This window comes from Oncorhynchus kisutch, linkage group LG2 (genome assembly GCF_002021735.2).
Source record: "Oncorhynchus kisutch isolate 150728-3 linkage group LG2, Okis_V2, whole genome shotgun sequence".
NCBI classification, from domain to species: domain Eukaryota; kingdom Metazoa; phylum Chordata; class Actinopteri; order Salmoniformes; family Salmonidae; genus Oncorhynchus; species Oncorhynchus kisutch.
In genome coordinates, this window is record NC_034175.2 from 11,601,094 (window position 1) to 11,625,743 (window position 24,650).

General features: G+C 42.9%; 1 protein-coding gene across 1 annotated transcript in view; it reads left to right on the forward strand.

Annotated features, from left to right (window-relative positions):
- LOC109901158 (t-SNARE domain-containing protein 1-like) overlaps positions 1-24,650 on the forward strand; it is a 123,170-nt gene that overhangs the window by 11,067 nt on the left and 87,453 nt on the right. Inside the window, exon 2 of the mRNA XM_031787529.1 lies at positions 16,106-16,218. Within this exon, the coding sequence (XP_031643389.1) occupies positions 16,131-16,218 (88 nt within the window). The 5' untranslated portion in view covers positions 16,106-16,130. The remainder of the gene's footprint in view (positions 1-16,105; positions 16,219-24,650) is intronic.

Genomic DNA, 24,650 nt, shown 5'->3' on the forward strand with positions numbered 1-24,650 from the left:
ATTCCCAGGTATTGTGGTTTAGATGATTTTGCTGTTATTCTTAATCTTCTTAAGTTGGTGTTCTAAAATGTATAGTCATGTGACTCTGACATATCGGTGTTGAATTCTGGGGGTGTCACGACTTCTGCCAAAGTTGGCTCCCCTGCCTGTTCGGGCGGTGCTCTGCGGTCGTCGTCACCGTCCTACTAGCCGCTACCGATCCCTTTTTCGTTTGTCTGTTTGTTTTGTCTTATTAGTTTCACTTGTGTTTATGTTGTTTGGTTTAATGAGCTTCCCTATATTTAGTAGGTAGACCCGCCCTTGTTTTGTGTGGGATCGTCTTTATGTTACGTGTGTGCATTTTAGGTAGAGGTGGATTTATTTTCTGAACTTGGCACCCTGTGTTTTTTGGGTTGTGACGTTGTTGTCCGCGCCCTGTATTGTTGGGCTTATAATTTTGTGTGCCGAAGTAAAGAGCACTTTACCCCAGTGGAACTCTCTGCGTCTGATTCCTTCACCCACCTAGTCCCGCGTGACAGGGGGTTTCTGTATGACGAAGACACTGATGTGGTACCGTGATATGTGAAGGGGGAAGGGTGTGCTTTTCGCTGTTGTAGCTATACTCAAAAACTGTGATCACTTCTAGCTTGTTAGGGTATTTTCTTTTTCTGAATGGTCAGTAAAAAAATAGGTCAGATCAAATCTGTAGTCCTTTAGAGACATGCCAGGACCAGATGGAGAGAGAGAGAGAGAGAGAGAGTGGTTTATGAGCACAGATTAACGAGAGGAGGTTTGTAGAATAATGAATAGTTACCCCTCAGGAACATCACCTTCTCACCACTACGTTTGTATGCATGTGAGAGCCTGTCTCTCTCTCTCACACACACACACACACACACACACACACACACACACACACACACACACACACACACACACACACACACACACACACACACACACACACACACACACACACACACACACACACACACACACACACACACACACACACTCACACACACACACACACACACTGTTTGTCTGCTTCACATCTGTCATTGACAATCCAATCAAACAAGTGCAGAGAGGACCACCTCTTAAGTCCTCTCAAACAAATGAAACTGTCAAGGTACTTCACACCCTCTGTTCTCTACTGGCTGTGAAGGTCGCCCTTCAGCATTCCTTGCTTGCCTCGCGCCACGTGAACCGACACTATTTAAAGTGTTATTGACACTCACCTGTATGGGCTATTTGTCTGCACATGCGGCTCAGAGGTGTGACTGACACCTCACTGATAAAGACCCCTGCCGAACCACTGTGCTAGACAACTGTTCAGACAGGACAGTCAACAGAGTAGGAACTAGGTAACACAATTTCACAGGTTGTTATATGGCTCTTCCCACTGAGCAATCAATGTTGTTTCCATTCCATTTCAATGCAAAAAGTCATCAACATAAGGGAACTTTGTCATTTTTTCACCCAACTTTTAACCTAAACCTTTTTTTGTTGATTTTATGTTGAATTTATGTTAGCTGACAATTCATTGTAAATGAAAACTCGACGATGAACTGACATCTGGGCCCAGTGGGATGTTTGTAATGGTGATCTCCTTTAGAAGTCTTCCTCAGTCATGGACCTGACTTTGTTCCATGTTGTTTTTTTCTTTCTCTACTGTTTTAATTGTTGCTCTCATCCCTGAAAAAAGGATTCATCATTATATGGTCCTGTCCTGTATACCTACTTGTATAAACAGATTGAAGATTCAAAGATTGTCTTTAAAGTGCTCTCCTAATCATTGCATGCTATTTGCCCACCCTATCACAACATAACTACACTATAACTTATCCGTGTACGAAATTATTTTAGCAGGAAATAAAAAACACTCTCAAATTAGCACTTTGTTGAATGCATTTAGGGAACAAAGGCTGAAAAACAGCAACTATTTTTACATTTCTTTAGGAAGACAGACAATGTAGTTAAAAGTAAGTAGCTTTGCAGTGCTGCTTAATGCATTGGTACGGCCTCCTTCACTCTCGTGTTGTAATCTCTCAGCTTTCCTTTCCAGTGGTAAATTAAATGATGCCGTTTCAGTCAATGCATTGCCATAGACACCTCACCCAGCCCAACTTCACTTAAATAAAGGTGTCTTCTTCAGCATATTAAGGCTGCTGCCAGAACCACTGTCTCTATGGTTTCCATGGCCAATTAAGCAGTTTGGCCAATTAGGGAGGGGAGAGAGCTGTAGTGTGACTGGGGACTAATAACCCATTTCTCCCCTGTGGGTGCCTGGCGCGATCCGCCCAGCTAGCAGAGCAGACTGACTGTGGTGAGTTTGAGTCTGGGCCTCGTTTCATACCTCATACCTCCGCCAGTCTAGACGGCCAACTCATCACTGTGGAGACTCATAACACCTCAGTGGTTATAGTAACGGGATACTTATTTCAGACGCTTCTGTAACACAGGTAGTTTATTGAAATCCCACTCGCAGTAAACCTTGCCTGAGATCTGATGACTTGCGTTAGCTCCAAAGCCAAAGCCTACTTTTTAGCACAGTGACCTAACATGCCGATCAGAAGACTCAGGTGCGAAATCAGGTTGGTTACACTTGTGTGTAATTGAATGTTTAAGGGGTATTGTCTGTCTCTGGTTAAAAACTGACTAGGCTAAAGCAGCTAAAGAACCAGCTGGAATGGAGGCACTGCATTACATCCAGGGAGTGTTGATCCTCCTCCAGTATAGGCTGTGTGAACGGGGCTTTAGTGCACTTTGATGGATTTAACCCTTCCTCCTAACCCTCTCCTCTTGAGAGACACAGCTAAGCCCATTGGTGAAGCTCTATGTTTGTTATTTGATATACACATGCTGGTAGACACAGACAGAGATCAACCTGCCTGTGAGTGTGAAGCCAAGATCACTCCTTGGTCTCGGTGCTGTAGTGGGTGTGTGTGTGTGTCTTGGCCAGCTTGTCTGCTTGTGTTCGGATCCCCAGGGCCAGCACTGTGACAGAGAATAAACAGAGATAACACTACCTCTGTGGGCTCCAGCTCCACACAAAGACAGCTCCCCCTCCTTTAGTCCTTTATTTTATCCCCTCATCCACCGATCTGGAGATCAGAATGGGGTGATGATAGGGGGGTCGACCGCGGGGGTGAACACCTGAGAGGGATGGTGGGAGATAGTGTCAGGTTCACTGTTTGTTTGTTGCTATTTTGTTATCATTAACCAGCTTGTTTTAGGACGGGGTGTGTGTGTTTCATATTGCGAGACTACATGTCAGACTTGCGAACATACTTCCAAACATAAGCAAGCATTTAAAGTTAAATGGGTTCTCGCACACAAAATGCATATCAGCCAATTAAAATGTACTTGCATGTGACCGAACTCTAAATTGTAGCTCGTCCCATCAGGCAACATGGTACAAGTTAGCCTTATGCTAATTTCAACAGTGTTACTGTCACGTCTAATCAAGGTGGGTAGAATCAGGCGCAGAGAGCAGAATGCGATAATAAAGTTTATTCTCCGGTGAACAAACAAACACAGTCAACCCAAACACACACAGGGTGAAATTATCCAACACAGGATAACAGACTAACCGGAGAATAAGAAAACACGATAACCACGACAGACGAAAATGAATGACAAAATAAACAATCCCGCACAAAACAAGGGTGGGACAACCTACATTATATACAGACACTAATTAACTAAACAACACACAGGTGAAACCAATCAGACAAAACCAACAGATACACGAAAAGGGATCGGTAGTGGCTAGTAGGACGGTGACGACGAACGCCGAGCACCGCCCGAACGGGCAGGAAGTCGTGACAGTTACGGCTTTCCTCCGTCGAAGGAGAGTCGGACCAAAATGCAGCGTGGTTAGTTCGATACATGTTTAATGAAAACGAAAACGAATACGAACAATACAAAAACGACAAACGGAAAATGTGAAAACCTAATACAGCCTGGCTGGTGAATACAAACACACTGAGACAGGAACAATCACCCACAAACACACAGTGAAACCCGGGCTACCTAAATATGGTTCCCAATCAGAGACAACGAGAATCACCTGACTCTGATTGAGAACCGCCTCAGGCAGCCATAGACTCTGCTAGAAAACCCCCACTAAGCCACAATCCCAAAACCTATGAAAAACCCCCATACATAAACACAACACAAAATAAACCCATGTCACACCCTGGCCTGACCAAATAAATATAGGAAACACAAAATACTAAGACCAGGGCGTGACAAACAGGTGGTACTGATTATATCCTGGCACAAGTTAATCAGCCAATTATAATTGTTGAAGTAGTTGGACACTTTCCAACCTTTGTTCATGGATGGGCGGCATGTCCAACATCATGTTCTGATCATCAAAGCAACTATCATGTGTATTTCTCTCATTTGTCAAATTGCTCTCTGTGCAAAGTGCCTATTTCATGTAATTGTCGTAGATTGTGGCAAGGTTTCGAATCTCACAGCCCCCCCCTCCTTTGAAATGTTTATTTACATGTAGTGTGCAGTGCTCGACTTGGACTTAAATAGGTACCAGTACTCATTTTGGGTGCTGGTAAAGTGCACTATCAATTGCGAGTCAACCGCTTAAGCAGTGTGTGCCATGAGAAGCAATGCTAACAACGATAGCCTACAGGACTGCTATTTGACAAATCCATAAGGATCTTCAGTTTTTTTTTATGATGTATGATAAACTTCCATGTTGTAAGGATCTCATTTATATTTTTCCCATAATAGTACATGGATGTGTGTGAAACTGATAAACGACAATGTGGGATTTTGTCATATATGCAAAAACGAGAGAATGTTGTCAAGATGTTAGTAGTAGCTAGTAACCTAGTCAAGGATGCATCATTGCAATATTGGCACATTACATTTTGTTACAGACCATTTTGTTACAGACCAACAGAACAAGTAAACCTTGAAGGTTTGTAGGTTTAAAGCGGTTGACCTATTTTAAGAAATGCCGTTTGTTTGTGAATATAAAGTTTTGCCAGGATATAATCAGTGCCACCTGATGAGGTTAGCATATGGCTAACGTGGGCCATGTTATCAGATGGGACCAACTACAATTTAGCATTTTGTCACAATAAATCAACAGTTTGTGCATGCGAACCCATTGAACTTGAAATGATAATGTTCGCTTGTATGGCCCCAGTGCTTCATTTGTAAATCGGGAGGTACAGGAACAAAAAGAGAGTTGGGGTGGGGGGACCTGGGGAGCTCTGAGGTACTGGAAAACACATGAGAAGAAATTCACCTTGATAATAATAAAACATTGCATGCGTATCATTTCATTTGCATAGTGGCATAGAGCAGTAGAGTAGAAGTGTTAGAGAAGTTGCACACATGGGGAACATTTTTAATGACCTTGGGTCTGGGAAAACGTTTGCCTTTTATAAACACATTTCAATTCTACGTCTTTTTACATGACTGAATACTTTGGCATAATCTTTTTGAATGCTGCGTTCAAAACAACTGGGAACTCGGAAATCGGAACTTGAAATCTCCTACTTACGACTTCAGTGCATTCAAGGAAACTGGGAACTTGGGGGAAAAAACTAGCACCGACTGGGCAAAGTCATTTTGAATGGTCATCCAACTCAGACTTCCAACGCCTTTACAACCTTTCCAGTTGTCTTGAAAGCACCATAATACTGCACAAATGATCAAAATGACAGGCTACTTTTACACTGACAAACAGAGAATTAACAAAGAGGCAACTCAAATTAACTTTCTGATAGCTTTTATTATCAATTTAAAATGTTCATGCCAAAAGAGGTACCGGGAGGTGTTCGGTCCTGTTTCGGTAAGATCTGGATCAAATTAAGCACTGTATGTCCTCCACATCTCTAAGCATTGTTGTGTTTTAATAGGGAGTCACACAATGGGATCCTGCTTTTGATTGTCTCGTCATCATTCAATAGACTGTTTATAAGACTGTTAAATAATGTGTGTGTGTGTGTGTGTGTGTGTGTGTGTGTGTGTGTGTGTGTGTGTGTGTGTGTGTGTGTGTGTGTGTGTGTGTGTGTGTGTGTGTGTGTGTGTGTGTGTGTGTGTGTGTGTGTGTGTGTGTGTGTGTGTGTGTGTGTGTGTGTTGCTGTGATAACAGGTGCTGGTGATCGGTGGGGGGGATGGATATTATTTGGGGAATAGAATGGGGTGATTTATCTCAATAATGAGTATTGTTATGTGACAGGGCGATTCCACTGTCCATAGAGGTTTTTCTTGCTTTTCTTTTTTCCTCTCTTTTGTTGTTAGAGACTCAGTTTATTGGCCTTAGGTCTTTTTTTATGGAGTGGACAGAAAGAGAAAAAGAGAGATGGGAGAGAGAAAGTGAGAGCTTTAGCAAAACACATGAGCAATCCTACTGTTTGGCTGCTTCAGCTGAAGGTGAGGATAAGGAAGACGGGGTAAAGAAGCACTACTCTTTACTCAGCCCTGACTGTCCTCATTGATGTCTGAGAACACAACACCACAGACAGAATGATCTGACTGTCCTCATAGATGTCTGAGAAAACAACACCACAGACAGAATGACCTGACTGTCCTCATTGATGTCTGAGAACACAACACCATAGACAGAATGACCTGACTGTCCGCATTGATGTCTGAGAACACAACACCACAGACAGAATGACCTGACTGTCCACATTGATGTCTGAGAACACAACACCACAGACAGAATGACCTGACTGTCCTCATAGATGTCTGAGAACACAACACCACAGACAGAATGACCTGACTGTCCTCATTGATGTCTGAGAACACAACACCACAGACAGAATGACCTGACTGTCCTCATTGATGTCTGAGAACACAACACCACAGACAGAATGACCTGACTGTCCACATTGATGTCTGAGAACACAACACCACAGACAGAATGACCTGACTGTCCTCATTGATGTCTGAGAACACAACACCACAGACAGAATGACCTGACTGTCCTCATAGATGTCTGAGAACACAACACCACAGACAGAATGACCTGACTGTCCTCATTGATGTCTGAGAACACAACACCACAGACAGAATGACCTGACTGTCCTCACTGATGTCTGAGAACACAACACCACAGACAGAATAACCTAACTGTCCTCATTGTTGTCTGAGAACACAGCACCACAGACAGAATGACCTGACTGTCCTCATTGATGTTTGAGAACACAACACCACAGACAGAATGATTTGACTGTCCTCATTGATGTCTGAGAACACAACACCACAGACAGAATGATCTGACTGTCCTCATTGATGTCTGAGAACACAACACCACAGACAGAATGACCTGACTGTCCACATTGATGTCTGTGAACACAACACCACAGACAGAATGATCTGACTGTCCTCACTGATGTCTGAAAACACATCAACAAGGACACAAGGACCTTGGAGACAGTCTTATTTGTGCTGTTTGTGTGTTGTTTACATGTAGTTGTCATTATTGAGTTATCAAGGCAACATTTGATCTGAGCTTACACACACACACACACACACACACACACACACACACACACACACACACACACACACACACACACACACATGAATGTAGTTATCTGTTTTGAAGACACATATGAGTGCTAGTTTAGTAGCTCAGTGCGAATGTGACCTTGTTGAATGATGGCCAGCAGGTCTCAAGGTAATATTATCAGATTAGCAATAGCTTTAATTAGGTTAGCGCTAACGGCAAAGCTGCAGGCCGCCAAATGATAGCTGACCTTTTTGCCATGTCGATTTCAAATAACAAAACAGACAAGTGTTCAGTAATATATACTTATTGATTATTGTATTTTTTATTGTTTTGCGGGTCAAGCATGAGCCAGACCTTTAATGATTTTTTCTGATGATGATGATGATGCCTGTGTGGAGTGAATATTGACCATGTTCACTGACCACACCATATCCTCAGTCTAGAGCTGTGTCCATCCTGACCTGAAACCATCATCAGACCCAGAGACTCAGGCCAGGACCAGAGTCATTATGACACATTATGGAACTGGGCAACAATCCAGAAGACATTTCTGGGTTAGAACATCTATGCAATTGTATCTGAATAATTTTTCCGGACACTTTATGACTTAATAAGCCTGAATCAGCGGAAGTAAAATAGAATGGACCCATCCATCACAATGTGAATCAAAATGTCTGAGATGACATCACTCGTTAGCAGACCAGACTTCTCTTTGTCCGAGCTGGCTGGGTCTTGGGCTGATGAAGGGCAGAATCGCCTGCTGGGATAACAACAGATAGTAGTAGTTAGTTTGAAGACAGCAAATTTTCAGTGATCAGAGTCATTGGGGACAGTGGACAGTCTGCAGTGGTGATCCTATTATGTCAAGCTCAATGACAGATCAGTGTTAAAATATGAATCCTCTATTCTTATTTGTCTCTTGTTGGTTTGTGTGTGTGTGTGTGTGTGTGTGTGTGTGTGTGTGTGTGTGTGTGTGTGTGTGTGTGTGTGTGTGTGTGTGTGTGTGTGTGTGTGTGTGTGTGTGATATATATCTATTACACAAACTACCGTTCAAAAGTTTAGGGTCACTTAGAAATGTCCTTGTTTTTGAAACAAAAGCAAATTTTTTGCAAATTAAAATAATATCAAATTAATCAGAAATACAGTGTAGACATTGTTTACGTTGTAAATTATATTTATTTTTAATGGAATATCTACACAGGCGTACAGAGACCCATTATCAGCAACCATCACTCCTGTGTTCCAATGGCACGTTAGGTTAGCTAATCCAAGTTTATCATTTTAAAAGGCTAATTGATCATTAGAAAACCCTTTTGCAATTATGTTAGCACAGCTGAAAACGGTTGTCCTGATTAAAGAAACAATAAAACTGGCCTTCTTTAGACTAGTTGAGTATCTGGATCTTCAGCATTTGTGGGTTCGATTACAGTCTCAAAATGGCTAGAAACAAATACCTTTCTTCTGAAACTCGTCAGTTTATTATTGTTCTGAGAAATTAAGGCTATTCCATGCAAGAAATTGCCAAGAAACTGAAGATCTCCAACAATGCTGTGTACTACTCCCTTCACAGAACAGCGCAAACTGGCACTAACCAGAATAGAAAGAGGAGTGGGAGGCCCCGGTGCACAACTGAGCAAGAGGACAAGTACATAAGAGTGTCTAGTTTGAGAAACAGACGCCTCACAAGTCTTCAACTGGCAGCTTCATTAAATGGAGCTGCCATTTAACCCTCAAAACACCAGTCTCAACGTCAACAGTGAAGAGTCGACTCCGGGATGCTGGCCTTCCAGGCAGAGTTGCAAAGAAAAATACATATCTCAGACTGACCAATAAAAAGAAAAGATTAAAAGAAAAAGATTAAGATGGGCAAAAGAACACAGACACTGGATAGAGGAAGATTGGTAAAAAGTGTTATGAACTGACAAATCTAAGTTAGGGGTTCTCGGATTACAAAGAAGAACATTCGTGAGATGCAGAGAAAATGAAAAGATTCTGGAGGAGTGCTTGACGCCATCTGTCAAGCATGGTTTAGGCAATGTGATGGTCTGGGGGTGTTTTGGTGGTGGTAAAGTGGGAGAGTTGTACAGGGTAAAAGGGATCTTGAAGAAGGAAGGCCATCACTCCATTTTGAAAAGCCATGCCATACCCTGTGGACGGAGTTTTATTGGAGCCAATTTCCTCCTACAACAGGACAATGACCTAAAGCACAGCTCCAAACTATGCAATAACTATTTAGGGAAGAAGCAGTCAGCTGGTATTATGTCTATAATGGAGTGGCCAGCACAGTCACCAGATCTCAACCCTATTGAGCTGTTGTAGGAGCAGCTTGACCGTACGGTACGTAGAAGTGCCCATCAAGCCAATCCAACTTGTGGGAGATGCTTCAGGAAGCATGGGGAGAAATCTCTTCAGATTACCTCAACAAATTGACAACTAGAATGCCAAAGGTCTGCAAGGCTGTAATTGCTGCAAATGGAGGATTCTTTGACGAAAGCAAAGTTGGAAGGACACAGTTATTATTTCAATTAAAAATCATTATTTATAACCTTGTCAACGTCTTGACTGTATTTCCTATTCATTTTGCAACTAATTTCGTGTATTTTCTTCATAAAAAAAAAATTATAAGTGATCCCAAACTTTTGAATGGTAGTTTATATACAGTGGGGCAAAAAAGTATTTAGTCAGCCACCAATTGTGCAAGTTCTCCCACTTAAAAGATGAGAGAGGCCTGTAATTTTCATCATAGGTACACTTCAACTATGACAGACAAAATGAGAAAAAAAGAAAATCAAGAAAATCACATTGTAGGATTTTTAATGAATTTATTTATGGTGGAAAATAAGTATTTGGTCACCTACAAACAAGCAAGATGTCTAGCTCTCACAGACCTGTAACTTCTTCTTTAAGAGGCTCCTCTGTCCTCCACTCGTTACCTGTATTAATGGCACCTGTTTGAACTTGTTCTCAGTATAAAAGACACCTGTCCACAACCTCAAACAGTCACACTCCAAACTCCACTAAGGCCAAGACCAAAGAGCTATCAAAGGACACCAGAAATAAAATTGCAGACCTGCACCAGGCTGGGAAGACTGAATCTGCAATAAGTAAGCAGCTTGGTTTGAAGAAATCAACTGTGGGAGCAATTATTAGGAAATGGAAGACATACAAGACCACTGATAATCTCCCTCGATCTGGGGCTCCACGCAAGATCTCACCCCGTGGGGTCTTAAATGATCACAAGAACGGTGAGCAAAAATCCCAGAACCACACGGGGGGACCTAGTGAATCACCTGCAGAGAGCTGGGACCAAAGTAACAAAGCCTACCATCAATAACACACTACGCCGCCAGGGACTCAAATCCTGCAGTGCCAGACGTGTCCCCCTGCTTAAGGCAGTACATGTCCAGGCCCGTCTGAAGTTTGCTAGAGAGCATTTGGATAATCCAGAAGGAGATTGGGAGAATGTCATATGGTCAGATAAAACCAAAATAGAACTTTTTGGTAAAAACTAAACTCGTCGTGTTTGGAATGCTGAGTTGCATCCAAAGAACACCATACCTACTATGAAGCATGGGGGTGGAAACATCATGCTTTGGGGCTTTTTTTCCTGCAAAGGGGCCAGGACGACTGATCCGTGTAAAGGAAAGAATGAATGGGGCCATGTATCGTGAGATTTTGAATGAAAGCCTCCTTCCATCAACAAGATCATTGAAGATGAAACGTGGCTGGGTCTTTCAGCATGACAATGATCCCAAACACACCGCCTGGGAAACGAAGGAGTGGCTTCGTATGAAGCATTTCAAGGTCCTGGAGTGGCCTAGCCAGTCTCCAGATCTCAACCCCATAGAAAATCTTTGGAGGGAGTTGAAAGTCCGTGTTGCCCAGCAACAGCCCCAAAACATCACTGCTCTAGAGGAGATATGCATTGAGGAATGGGCCAAAATACCAGCAACAGTGTGTGAAAATCTTGTGAAGACTTGCAGAAAACGTTTGACCTCTGTCATTGCCAACAAAGGGTATATAACAAAGTATTGAGATAAACTTTTGTTATTGACCAAATACTTATTTTCCACCATAATTTGCAAATAAATTCATAAAAAATCCTACAATGTGATTTTCTTTTTTTCAAATTTTGTCTGTCATAGTTGAAGTGTACCTGTGATGAAAACTACAGGCCTCTCTCATCTTTTTAAGTGGGAGAACTTGCACAGTTGGTGGCTGACTAAATACGTTTTTGCCCCACTGTATATATATATATATATATATATATATATATTCATGTGACCTCATTCAATGTGACCTCATTCAAAGATTTTTCTTTATTTTTAATATTTTCTACAGTAATAGTGAAGAAATAAAAACTATGAACTAACACATATGGAGTCATGTAGTAGCCAAAAAAAGTGTTAAACAAATCAAAATATATTTTATATTTTACATTCTTCAAAGTAGCCAACCTTTGACTTGATGAGAGCTTTTCACACTCTTGGCATTCTCTCAATCAGCTTCATGAGGTAGTCACCTGGAATGAACTTCATTTGTGGATTTTGTTTCTGTCATGGATCCCCCCGGAACTTTCATCACCCACACCTGTCCCCTATTCCCACTGATTAGTATTTGTATTTATGTTCCCTTTGGTTTCCATGGTCTTGTTGATTATTGTTACAATGTCCGTTGGTGCGTGTGAGTACCTGTGCTGTGTGTTTTGGGCTTTCATACTCTTGTGGTCTGTGCAGATGATTACGTGGTCTCATTCCGTATGTTAATCATCGTGCGCGTGTGTTATTTATTCAAGGTGCTCCTCGCTCTTTTTTGGGGTTTCAACCATGTGTTTTTGTTATGTTTTTGTTTGATAGCCCTTTTTCATAAAATACCATATAAATACCATATAAATACCATATAAATACCATATACCATAAAAGTCCATATTTTGCCAAGAACAGCTGAAATAAGCCAAGAGACTAACCCTGGAATGAGTAGGTGTGTGCTAACTTTTGATTGGTACTGTGCATTCAGAAAGTATTCAGAATCCATGGACATTTTCCGCGTTTTGTTACATTACAGCCTTATTCTCAAATGGATTAAATAAATAAAAAATACTCATCAATCTACACACAAAACCCCATAATGACAAAGCGAAAACATTTAGAAATGTTTGCGGGAATACAGAAAAAAACCTTTTTTATATACATATTCTAAACAGAAAATTGAGCTCAGGTGCATCTTGTTTCCATTGATCATCCTTGAGATGTATCTACAACTTGATTGAAGTCCACCTGTGGTAAATTTAATCCATTGGACGTTATTTAGAAAGGCACACACCTGTCTATATAAGGTCCCACAGTTGACAGTGCATGTCAGAGCAAAAACCAAGCCATGAGGTCGAAGTAAGTGTCCCTGGAGCTCTGAAACAGGATTGTGTCGAGGCACAGCTCAGGGGAAGGGTACCAACATTTTTTTGCAGCATTGAAGGTCCCCAAGAATACAGTGGCCTCCATCTAAGGCACCTAAAGACCCTCAGACCATGAGAAACAAGATTCCCTGGTCTGATGAAACCAAGATTGAACTCTTTGGCCTGAATGCCAAGTGGCACGTCTGGAGGAAACCTGGCACCATCCCTACGGTGCTACGGTGAAGCATTGTGGCTGGGATACTGGTCAGGCTTGAGGGAAAGACGAATGGAGCAAAGTACAGAGACATCCTTGATGAAAACCTGCTCCAGAGCACTCAGGACCTCAGACTGGGGTGAAGGTTCACCTTCCAACAGGAAAGCTTCTTTACAGCTTCTACCCCCAAGCCATAAGACTCCTGAACAGTTAATCAAATGGCTACCTGGACTATTTGCATTGTCCCCCCATACCCTCTATTTTACGCTGCTGCTACTCTCTGTTTATTATATATGCATAGTCACTTTACCTCTACCTACAGTACATGTACATACTGTACTTCCTCAATTACCTCGACTAACCGGTGACCCCGCACATTGACTTTGTACTGGTACCCCCTGTATATAGCCTCACTATTGTTATTTTACTGCTGCTCTTTAATTATTTGTTATGTTTCTATTTTTTACTTAAACATTGCAGTTTTAACAAAAATAAGTGTTAAGGGCTTGTAAAGTAAAGCATTTGACCTGTTGTATTCGGCGCATGTGACGAATACAATTAGATTTGATTTGAACACATACTCACCTGCTTACACACACACACACACACACACATATTTCCCTATGGTTTTCAATCCATTATTATTTAATCTCACAACTTTATGTAAGATGTGTAATTGACACTAGACTTATCTCTCTCATAAAACAATTCATTTGATTTCCGAGGGCTGTTTGAAAAGCTCTCTGGCTCACTCTGCCTGAGCTGCAATTAGACGCTTCTTATGCCGACAAATGAATAAAAGGAATATGGAGAGAGAGAGAATAGAACGAGAGAGTGAGAGAGAGGGTGAAAGATGGATGGAGAGGGGAGAGAGGGAGAGAGAAAGAGATAGAGACTCGCCCATCACCAGGGAACTCATGGCTGCTTTATTATTGATAGTTGAAAATATGTTATATCCTAATAATGTTCCCCCACATTTGATTACATTTGTATTTGCCTATTGTCTAGTACTGTAGATTTACTGTAGTAGTACTAAGCAATCTCAAGTCGAACCCCATGTCTATAGAGGACCACCAGCCTCAGAGACAAGATGGGGAGTGATGTATCAGTCAGGACACTCTCTGCTCAGCCAATCACAGAGCTCTATTGTGAGTCAGAGACCAGGGCGAGTGTTGATGACATCACCAGGCCAGGCAAAGAGGGAGAGGCTGGGTGAAGGCCTTGGGTGCGTGGGGCTAGCTGGTGCAGGGACCAGGAACACTAAGGCAATGAGTAATGACACAGTGGGACACCATCCACTCATTGTGTCACTACACCATGCAGTCATCTGCTCTGCTCTGACCTCACTCTTCACAAGGGTGACTGGCTGTACTGTGAGAGACACTTATAGGATCTATGTGTGTGTGTGTGTGTGTGTGTGTGTGTTTGTTTCTGTGTGTGGTATACACACATACAAGTGTGTATATATTCCTATATAGAATGTGGGAAAACAAAAGAGAATGTGTCTGAGAAAGTTGGTCTGAAAATCTGTATATTTCTATGTCCTGCTCAGAGTGAGAGCACGGATTGCCTATGCACACTTCAGAAGGCTGGAGCACCAGGCACTACAGTGACTAGTGACTGGGCTGGGATTCAAGAGGAGCAGAGAGAGATCGTTTATTGTCTGCCAACAGTAATTCATCTTGCTGCTCTATAAAAATTAATCAGATTAAATTACCATTTGGTTCCAGTGAATCTGATCCTCTGTCTCCCATTGAAGATGGGACTGAATCCCGCCTTCTCCTCTCTCTCTCCTCTCCCTCTCTCCTTCTACCCCTCTCTCCATCTCCTCTCTCTCAGTCTCTCCCTCTCTCCTTCTACCCCTCTGTCCATCTCCTCTCTCTCTGTCTCTCTCCTCTTCCTCTCTCCTTCTACCCCTCTCTCCATCTCCTCTCTCTCTGTCTCTCTCCTCTTCCTCTCTCCTTCTACCCCTCTCTCCATATCCTCTCTCTCTGTCTCTCTCCTCTTCCTCTCTCCTTCTACCCCTCTCTCCATCTCCTCTCTCTCTGTCTCTCTCCTCTTCCTCTCTCTTTCTACCCCTCTCTCCATCTCCTCTCTATCTGTCTCTCTCCTCTTCCTCTCTCATTCTACCCCTCTGTCCATCTCCTCTCTCTCTGTCTCTCTCATCTCCCTCTCTCTTTCTACCCCTCTGTCCATCTCCTCTCTCTCTCTCTCTCCTCTTCCTCTCTCCTTCTACCCCTCTGTCCATCTCCTCTCTCTCTGTCTCTCTCCTCTTCCTCTCTCTTTCTACCCCTCTGTCCATCTCCTCTCTCTCTGTCTCTCTCCTCTTCCTCTCTCCTTCTACCCCTCTGTCCATCTCCTCTCTCTATACCTCTCTTCTCTCATTTTATCCTTCTGTCCTTCCCCCATCTCCTCTCCTCTCTCTATTCCTCTCTGCTCCCTGTCTCTCTGTTCCTTTGCCACCCTTATGAGACAGTCATGAATGCCAGTGTTCACATACCCAGACCCGGGTGCCAGACAAGACCAGACTGGCTTCAATACCACAAAAGGACAGCTGGACAATGACATTAGAACACAATTACAAGCCTACTTGGTTGAATGCCTGCTATTCACAGAGGGCTGAATGTCTTACAGGACAGCTTATGAAATCATGATACCATGTGACCTTTGGTTGTGATGCTGGTAGACACAGGGCTTCATAGATCTCATCATGTCACCTGTGTGTCCATGTCTTGGATAGAATAAACATTCACTATGCATTCTTTAACCTTTTCGGTGATGTTTTGCACACCTCCTTATAGACGAGGGGGAGGCTGAGTCATGATGCATAATGTCACTGTGGGATCGGGGATTCAGTTCATACACACACTTATATTTATGCACACGTACACACACAGAGTGCCACATCGCAAATGTCTATCTTTTCCCCTGATGATTCCAGGAATATTGAAAGCCTACTCAGATCCATATAGTATATCCACCAATCCAACTGATGTTGTTGTGTTCTCTCTGTTCCAGACAGACCCAAAACCACCAGGACAGGATGTCTTACGGATCCATCGATGGAGGCTCCTTTGGAGGCAGCCGAAACCCCTTCGGAGGCCCCAAGAGGCAGGGCTACCAACCAGTAGGTAAGGACAAATTTTCACTTCCATGATGTCATGTTAACTTGAGCACCATATTTGCACCATAACTGAAACAAACTGACACTAATACTTTTTGTACAATATAGAAAACAATACTGAGTTTGTCAAAGTGACATCAATCTGCCACATGGCTTGGTGGCTGACTATGGATGGATGGATGGAAAACACTACCACCCCTTGACCATATGAGGAGAGGCAATCATAAGGTTCACTGCTGTGGAATAGGGTGTGTGTGTGTGTGTGTGTGTGTGTGTGTGTGTGTGTGTGTGTGTGTGTGTGTGTGTGTGTGTGTGTGTGTGTGTGTGTGTGTGTGTGTGTGTGTGTGTGTGTGTGTGTGTGTGTGTGTGTGTGTGTGTGTGTGTGTGTGTGTGCAGGAAGAGGTCCAAGAGGTCATACTGTATGAGGTCTCTGCAGAGAAATCAAGAGTAGGGGGAGGCAGGACATAAAGTGTTCTTTGTTTTACCATGCACATCAGGAAGGGATAATGCTATTGCTATACGCTCAAGACCTTTGAATATCCATGTACTGGTTTGGAGGGAATATGCACTGGTTTGAAGGGAATATGTACTGGTTTGGAGGGAATATGCACTGGTTTGAAGGGAATATGCACTGGTTTGGAGGGAATATGCACTGGTTTGGAGGAAATATGCACTGGTTTGGAGGGAATATGCCCTGGTTTGGAGGAAATATGTACTGGTTTGGAGGGAATATGCACTGGTTTGGAGGGAATATGCACTGGTTTGGAGGAAATATCCACTGGTTTGGAGGGAATATGCACTGGTTTGGAGGGAATATGCACTGGTTTGGAGGAAATATCCACTCTACAGCTTACAACAGATATCCTATATCAAAGGAGTGTTATCGTGTTAATGACCTGAAGCAGATTTGTAGTGTGGTGTCAGGAACTTGGAGAGTGTTAGGCGTCATTGGTCAGTCGCTGCTCTACTCCATGACCTTTTACCTTTCACACGTTAGCCTTGTAGTAGGGCCAGATTAAGGCAGGTCTCCAATGGGTATGAGTATTGTATATTGTTCACTACCCTCCGCGTGTGTTACTATGTTTGCGTGTGTGTGTGTGTGTGTGTGTGTGTGTGTGTGTGTGTGTGTGTGTGTGTGTGTGTGTGTGTGTGTGTGTGTGTGTGTGTGTGTGTGTGTGTGTGTGTGTGTGTGTGTGTGTGTGTGTGTGTGTGTGTGTGTGTGTGTGTGTGCGTGTGTGTGTGCCTCTTTATATATGATATGCTCTGTGTATGTATTCATACTTTTGTTCCTGTGCTATACAGTTCATTTTAACAGTGATCACAGCTGACACTCCAGTAAGAGTTGCTGGTACAAGGCATAATGGTGTAGCTCAAATACCCAGTGAAGTAAGATGAATTTGACAGGAGCAAACAAACATCAAACAAGCTCTTTTGTCTCTTAACTCCTACATACTGTAAAACTGGGAGAAAGAACTGTTCACATTCACTCAGTGACAGTCTCTCTCCCCCCTCTCTGTCTCTCTCTCTTTCTCTCTGCCCATCTCTCTCTCTCTCTCTCTCTCTTTCTCTCTCTTTCTCGTTCTACCCATCTCTCTCTCTCTCACGCTCTCTCTCTCTTTCCCCCAACTCTATCTCTCCCTCTCTATCTCTCTCGCTTTCTCTCTCTCCCTCCCTCTTTCTCACTCTATCCCCTTATATCTCATTCTCTCTTTCCCCCTTTCTCTCTCTTTATTTCCCCATATCTCTCTCTCTCTCGCTCCCTCTCTCCCTAGTGTATAAAGAGCAGACTGGCAGCCTCAGTGTTATGGGGAGACAGATGGGGGTCTGTGCCATCAGAGAGAGTAGCTTTGATCACAGTGAAGCCGGGGCCATTTCAGCAGGCCGGAGCCTGTCAGATTTGCTGTTTGTGGCTTCTGGTTCTTGCTGCCTACGCCGACTGAGCTGTGTGTGTGTGTGTGTGTGTGTGTGTGTGTGTGTGTGTGTGTGTGTGTGTGTGTGTGTGTGTGTGTGTGTGTGACTCAGCTGTACTGAGCTGTGTAGCAGTGGAGGGGGGCTCAGGAAATGATCAAAGCCCAGGTAGAGTCTCTAATGGAGCTGTCAGTCAGGATAATCTTTCTCTTCCTTTCTCTTGCCAAACCTTTCAAGCCCTTCCAGCATATATGCAACTCTTCTCTTCTACTCCCCGTGTGGGTGCTTAGTCTATCAAACTCCTAGTAGTGTCTGTCTGTGATCTCTCGTGAACATTCACTCACTCTTATTCTTCAATCTCTTCTCTTCGATCACTTGTGGTCAAAAAGTGGAGGCACTCTCCTTGGTCTGCTTGTGGAGAAAACCTGTCTGTTGGGCTCTGCTGTTCCTGGTGTGTGTGTGTTTGAACAGTTGTAATGCCAATAAAGAGAACCCAGGTTGGTCCGGCAGCACACACCAGGTTGGCCCGGCAGCACACACCAGGTTGGTTCGGCCTTTTCTCGCCGTGTTCTCCCTGTTTTCTGGGCCTGACCCTGGGATAGACCAGTCTTGTTAGACCCCTCTAATACTCTGTTCCACAGCCCCAGCCCTGGTAATTAGGATTGGTTGGGATGGAGAGCTGTTTGTCTGGGAGGAGACTTTGATGAGAGACCACTCTACCAGCCACAGGTACCGCTGAGGGTCCGTAAGTGGCCCAAGTGGGGTGTGTGCTGAGCAGCCATGACAATGCCATTGGAGCCGCTGGGAGTGAATTGGTTGCAGTGGTCTGGAGTCACGTATTCAGGTTAGAACTAGAATGGTAGAATACCGTACAGCTTGGAAGAGATGGTGTTGCTCAAGAGTTGGAAAACATTGTGGGAGTAAGTTAAAGGTTGTTTGTTTTGCTTCTCTTGTCGGATTGATGATGCATAATCATGCACGCTAACAAAGTTCCAATGGTGAATCACCACAAATAATTTATGTGTTTATCTAGCTTAAAGAACGTTTTTGAAATAATCAACATCTGTATGATCGAAGGTTTTGTGAAAGATATATTTGTAATTACCATTCGAAAGGTCAAGCTTTGCGTCAGACTCTCACTGCATCAGAACATATTCACAACGGTATTTTTAGAGGGCTACAGAAGGCAACCGTATTGATAAGAGATTCTCCCACACATATTTGTGTAGTTGCGTACTATGCATCATACAGCAACATTGATGAGGCATCAGCGGTTTAATTCAGGGGAAAGAGAGCCAGTTAGCACCAAGCAGATGGCAGAAGAGGCTCACACTTCTCAGTGCATTTAAGAAAGTCCATTAGAACTATATTTAGCTTTAGTGGGCATTTGACGCCTCTCCAACTTCAATGTATTTAGTGTATGGACATCTGAAATATCAGACATGAGTGTGACACAATTCATGTTTTGAGATATAGTGTTGGCTACATCACAGGAAAATAGTTGTATTTTCTGCCTGTGTTTTATCTTTGCCAACTTTGTTAATTTGTTATGGATGATGGAGTGGGTGAGTGATTGAGAACTGTAAAGGGACTATTATCATCAGACTTCCTGGCAAACAGCAAGGCTTGAACAGCATGGTGTTCTGGCTAAATGCACTGTTATATTGGAACAGGAGAAGAAGATGCTTTCATGATCATCATTGAATGTGCTCCTGCATTGTCTATGTCTCCTGACTGGAACACACCAACAGAGGAGAAGAGATCACTCTGGAGTGGGTGGAGGGTAGAGCTATGTTGAAACGGTGAATCTTTAATACTTGTTGTGTGTTTTTGTTGCCTTGTCACTCCAGGTACTGTATCTCCAGGCCTGCTCACATCATGCCTCAAAATTAACCTTTGTTATAGCAACTGCAGTGTATGCAGGCTAGGCTAAAGCATGTTTTATGGCAACCCAACATGGTCTGTGTGTAGTTGCGTAGTGTGACTGTTCGAGTGTTGAACTTACAGTAGATTGTTCGGAAGACTAAAAACCAAGTTAGCTATGGGAGTTAACACAAGCTTATGAGAATTATCTGAAAATGACCTGACCTTGGTTAGATCGCTCGAATCAAATACTGGCATACTTTTTTTGTCTCAAACAAAACTATTTGTGTGTAAGTATAAAAAGGCATCACATACTGAAATAGTCTTTAGAAGTTGGAAGCTACCATCCTCTGGGAGCAAGAAATGAGAAAAAGCTATTTTTCCCCTGCAGTGGGTCTATGCCCAGCCTGGCCCTGTTTTAGGAAGAGTTCCACTGTGGAACGACAGCTGCTGACCTCGAAGATAATGAAGAAGATTGCTCTCTGATTTGAGAGTATAATTAAACATGTTGCAGATACCGTATCGACAAGCGACACTGCAAAGGCCAGGATGTTAATTTGTCTCTCGCGTGCTGCTGAGGTTTTCATTCATCACGGTAGCACTGTGTGTGTTTTGCGTGTGTGTAGGGAGAAATCAGCAGCTTCTGTATCGGTTGTTCAGCATTTCTCAACCTGTCGTACTGCAGTGTGAAGACACATTTTAATCACTTCCCTTTACACACTCTTTATGGAGATTGTGCTGAGTGATGCAGTTGGATGTAGATCTGCTAGACATTATGATGTGATTATAGTTTCAGACTTCTTCCAAAGCACTGTAGAGACAGATAGTAGACCAAGGAAGAAAAAAGACCCAATTAAACACATGAAACATTTTTAAATGCCTATCTAAAAATGTTCCCAGGCCTGGCTACCTTTCTATCCCTATCTTAGTCTTTCATCCTGCCTCACCCTTCTCTATTCTCTCCTCTCCATTCCTTTCCTCTCTCCATCCCTTGTTCTTTCTGGGTCAGCTCGTCAGGCAGAAAGCCAGGATACTGTCCAGTGTAGCCGCCAGGAATCCAAGACCACCTTGCGGGGACATGGGGACACTAGAGTAATGACTGTGTCAGATACCCTCCACTAGTCGTTGTCATGTGTGTGTGTGTGTGTGTGTGTGTGTGTGTGTGTGTGTGTGTGTGTGTGTGTGTGTGTGTGTGTGTGTGTGTGTGTGTGTGTGTGTGTGTGTGCATACTCATGTGTTCGTGTCAGATAGTGATGGGTAAATACAGTGAAAAGGAAGGAGAGAGGTTGCTCATGACTTAACGTTTGTATAGAGTGCATTCAGAAAGTATTCAGACCCCTCCACTTTTTCCACATTTTGTAACATTACAGCCTTTTTCTAAAATTGATAAAATCGTTTTTTCCTCATCAGTCTACACTCAATACCCCATAATGACAAAGCAAAAACAGGTTTTTAGAAATGTTTGCTAATTTATAAAATAAAATATAACATAAATATCACGTTTAAATAAGTATTCAGACCCTTTACTCAGCACTTTGTTGCAGCACCTTTGGTAGCGATTACAGCCTCGAGTCTTCTTAGGTATGGCGCTACAAGCTCGGCACACCTGTATTTTGGGACTTTCTCCCATTCTTCTCTGCAGATCCTCTCAAGCTCTGTCAGGTTGTATGGGGAGAGTTGCTGGACATTCATTTTCAGGTCTCTCCAGAGATGTTTGATCGAGTTCAAGTCCGAACTCTGGCTGGGCCACTCAAGGACATTCAAAAACTTGTCCCAAAGCCACTCCTGCATGTGTTTAGGGTCATTGTCTTGTTGGAAGGTGAACCTTTGCTCAGTTTGAGGTCCTGAGCGTTCTGGAGAAGTTTTACATTAAGGAGGTCTCAGTACTTTGCTCCGTTAATCTTCCCTCACTCCTGACTAGTCTCCCAGTCCCAGCCACTGAAAAACAGCCCCACAGCATGATGCTACCACCACCATGCTTCACAGTAGGGATTGTGATAGGTTTCCTCCAGACGTGACTCTTGGCATTCAAGCCAAAGAGTTCAATCTTGGTTTCATCAGACAGAGAATCTTGTTTCTCATGAACTCCAAATGGGCTGTCATGTGCCTTTTAACCTCTCTAGGGTACGTGGTATGGTAGTGTCCCACCACGTCAACAGCCAGTGAAACTGCAGGGTGCCAAATTCAAAACAACAGAAATCCCATAATTAGAATTCCTCAAACATACATGTATTTTACACCATTTTAAAGATACACTTGTTGTAAATCCAGCCACAGTGTCCGATTTAAATAGGCTTTACGACCAAAGCAAACCAAATGATTATGTTAGGTCAGAACCAAGTCGCAGAAAAACACAGCCATTTTTCCAGCCAAAGAGAGGAGTCACATAAAGCTGAAATATAGATCAAATGAATCACTAACCTTTGATGATCTTGATCAGATGACACTCATAGGACTTCATGTTACACAATACATGTATGTTTTGTTCGGTAAAGTTCATATTTATATCCAAAAATCGGAGTTTACATTGGCGCGTTATGTTCAGTAGTTCCAAAACGCGCGGTCATAAATGTTCCAACCGGAGAATTCCTTTGTCTGTAGATTTGCAATGGAACAGAGCTAACTATCACGTGAACGCGCGAGACTGCGCTCGTGGCTCTCTGGCAGACCTCTAAATCATTCCCCTCTCATTCACCCCAACTTCACAGTAGAAGCATCAAACGAGGTTCTAAAGACTGTTGATATCTAGTGGAAGCCTTAGGAAGTGCAATATGACCCCATAGACACTGTGTATTCGATAGGCCAAGAGTTGAAATTTATTCTCAGGTTTTTGCCTGCAATATGAGTTCTGTTATACTCACAGACATCATTCAAACAGTTTTAGAAACGTCAGAGTGTTTTCTACCCAAATCTACTAATTATATGCATATTCAAGTACGGCGCTCAGAGACAAAAACAACCCAAACAGTTATCCGCCATGTTGTGTAGTCAACAGAAGTCCAAATTACGCACAATGTTTATACTGTGAAGTTGGCGGAATGAGAGGGGAATGAGTCAGAGGTCTGCCAGAGAGCCACGAGCTCAGTCTTGCGCGTTCACGTGATAGTTAGCTCTGTTCCATTGCAATTCTACAGACAAAGGAATTCTCCGGTTGGAACATTTATGACCGCGCCTCATGAGTTTGAATTGTGTACTGAATGCGCTAACAAAAAGGAGGTATTTGGACATAAATGATGGACATTATCGAACAAAACAAACATTTATTGTGGAACTGGGATTCCTGGGAGTTTATTCTGAAGAAGATCATTAAAGGTAAGTGAATATCTATAATGCTGTTTCTGACTTCTGTTGACTACACAACATGGCGGATATATGTTTGGGTTGTTTTGGTCTCTGAGCGCCTTACTAAAATATGCATATAGCGTCATGAGCTAGTGACCGCGCATCATGAGTTTGAATTGTGTACTGAACACGCTAACAAAGTGGAGGTATTTGGACATAAATGATGGACATTATCAAACAAAACAAACATTTATTGTGGAACTGGAATTCCTGGGAGTGCATTCTGATGAAGATCATTAAAGGTAAGTGAATATTTATAATGCTATTTCTGACTTCTGTTGACTACACAACATGGCGGATATCTGTTTGGGTTGTTTTAACAGACATCATTCAAAGAGTTTTAGAAACTTCAGAGTGTTTTCTGTCCAAATCTACAAATTATATGCATATTCTAGCTTTTGTGGCTGAGTAGCAGGCAGTTTAATTTGGGCACGCTTTTCATCCTTAATTCCCATTGCTGCCCCCTACCCTAGAGAAGTTAATGAGGAGTGGCTTCTGTCTGGCCATAAAGGCCTGATTGGTGGAGTGCTGTAGAGATGGTTGTCCTTCTGGAAGGTTCTCCCATCTCCACTGAGGAACTCTGGAGCTATGTCAGAGTGACCATCGGGTTCTTGGTCACCTCCCTGACCAAGGTCCTTCTCTCCCGATTGCTCAGTTTGGCTGGGTGGCCAGCTCTAATAAGACTCTCCAAACTACAGACAATTCCTTCGACCTCATGGCTTGGTTTTTGCCCTGACATGCACTGTCAACTGTGGAACCTTAAATAGACAGCTGTGTGCCTTTCCAAATCATGTCCAGTCAAATGAATTTACCACAGGCAGATTCCAATTAAGTTGGTGAAACATCTCAAGGATGATCAATGGAAACAGGATGCACTTGAGCTCAGTTTCGAGACTCATAGCAAAGGGTCTGAATACTGATGGAAATAAGGTATTTCTGTTTGTTTTTTTATACAAAAATGTAAAAAATATTTTTTTTTTTAAATATCTTTCGCTTTGTCATTAAGGGGTATTGTGTGTAGCTTGCTGAGATTTGTATTTATTTAATTCAGAATAAGGCTGTAATGTAACAAAATGTGGAAGAAGTCAAGGGATCTGAATACTTTCCAATGGTGCTATATTTGCATATATTTTCATATGGGAGTGCTGTTTTGAAGCAGGTCTTTGTGTGTGTGTGTGCCTGTGTCTGTGTGTGTGACTGTGTGTGCGTGTGTATGTGTGCACGTGTGCGTGTGCGCGTGTGTGTGTGTGTGATAATTGAAGATAGAGTGGGGCTGGATCCAGGTGGTGGAAGATAAAGGGCTTAGAAGTGATCCCGTCGTGCTAC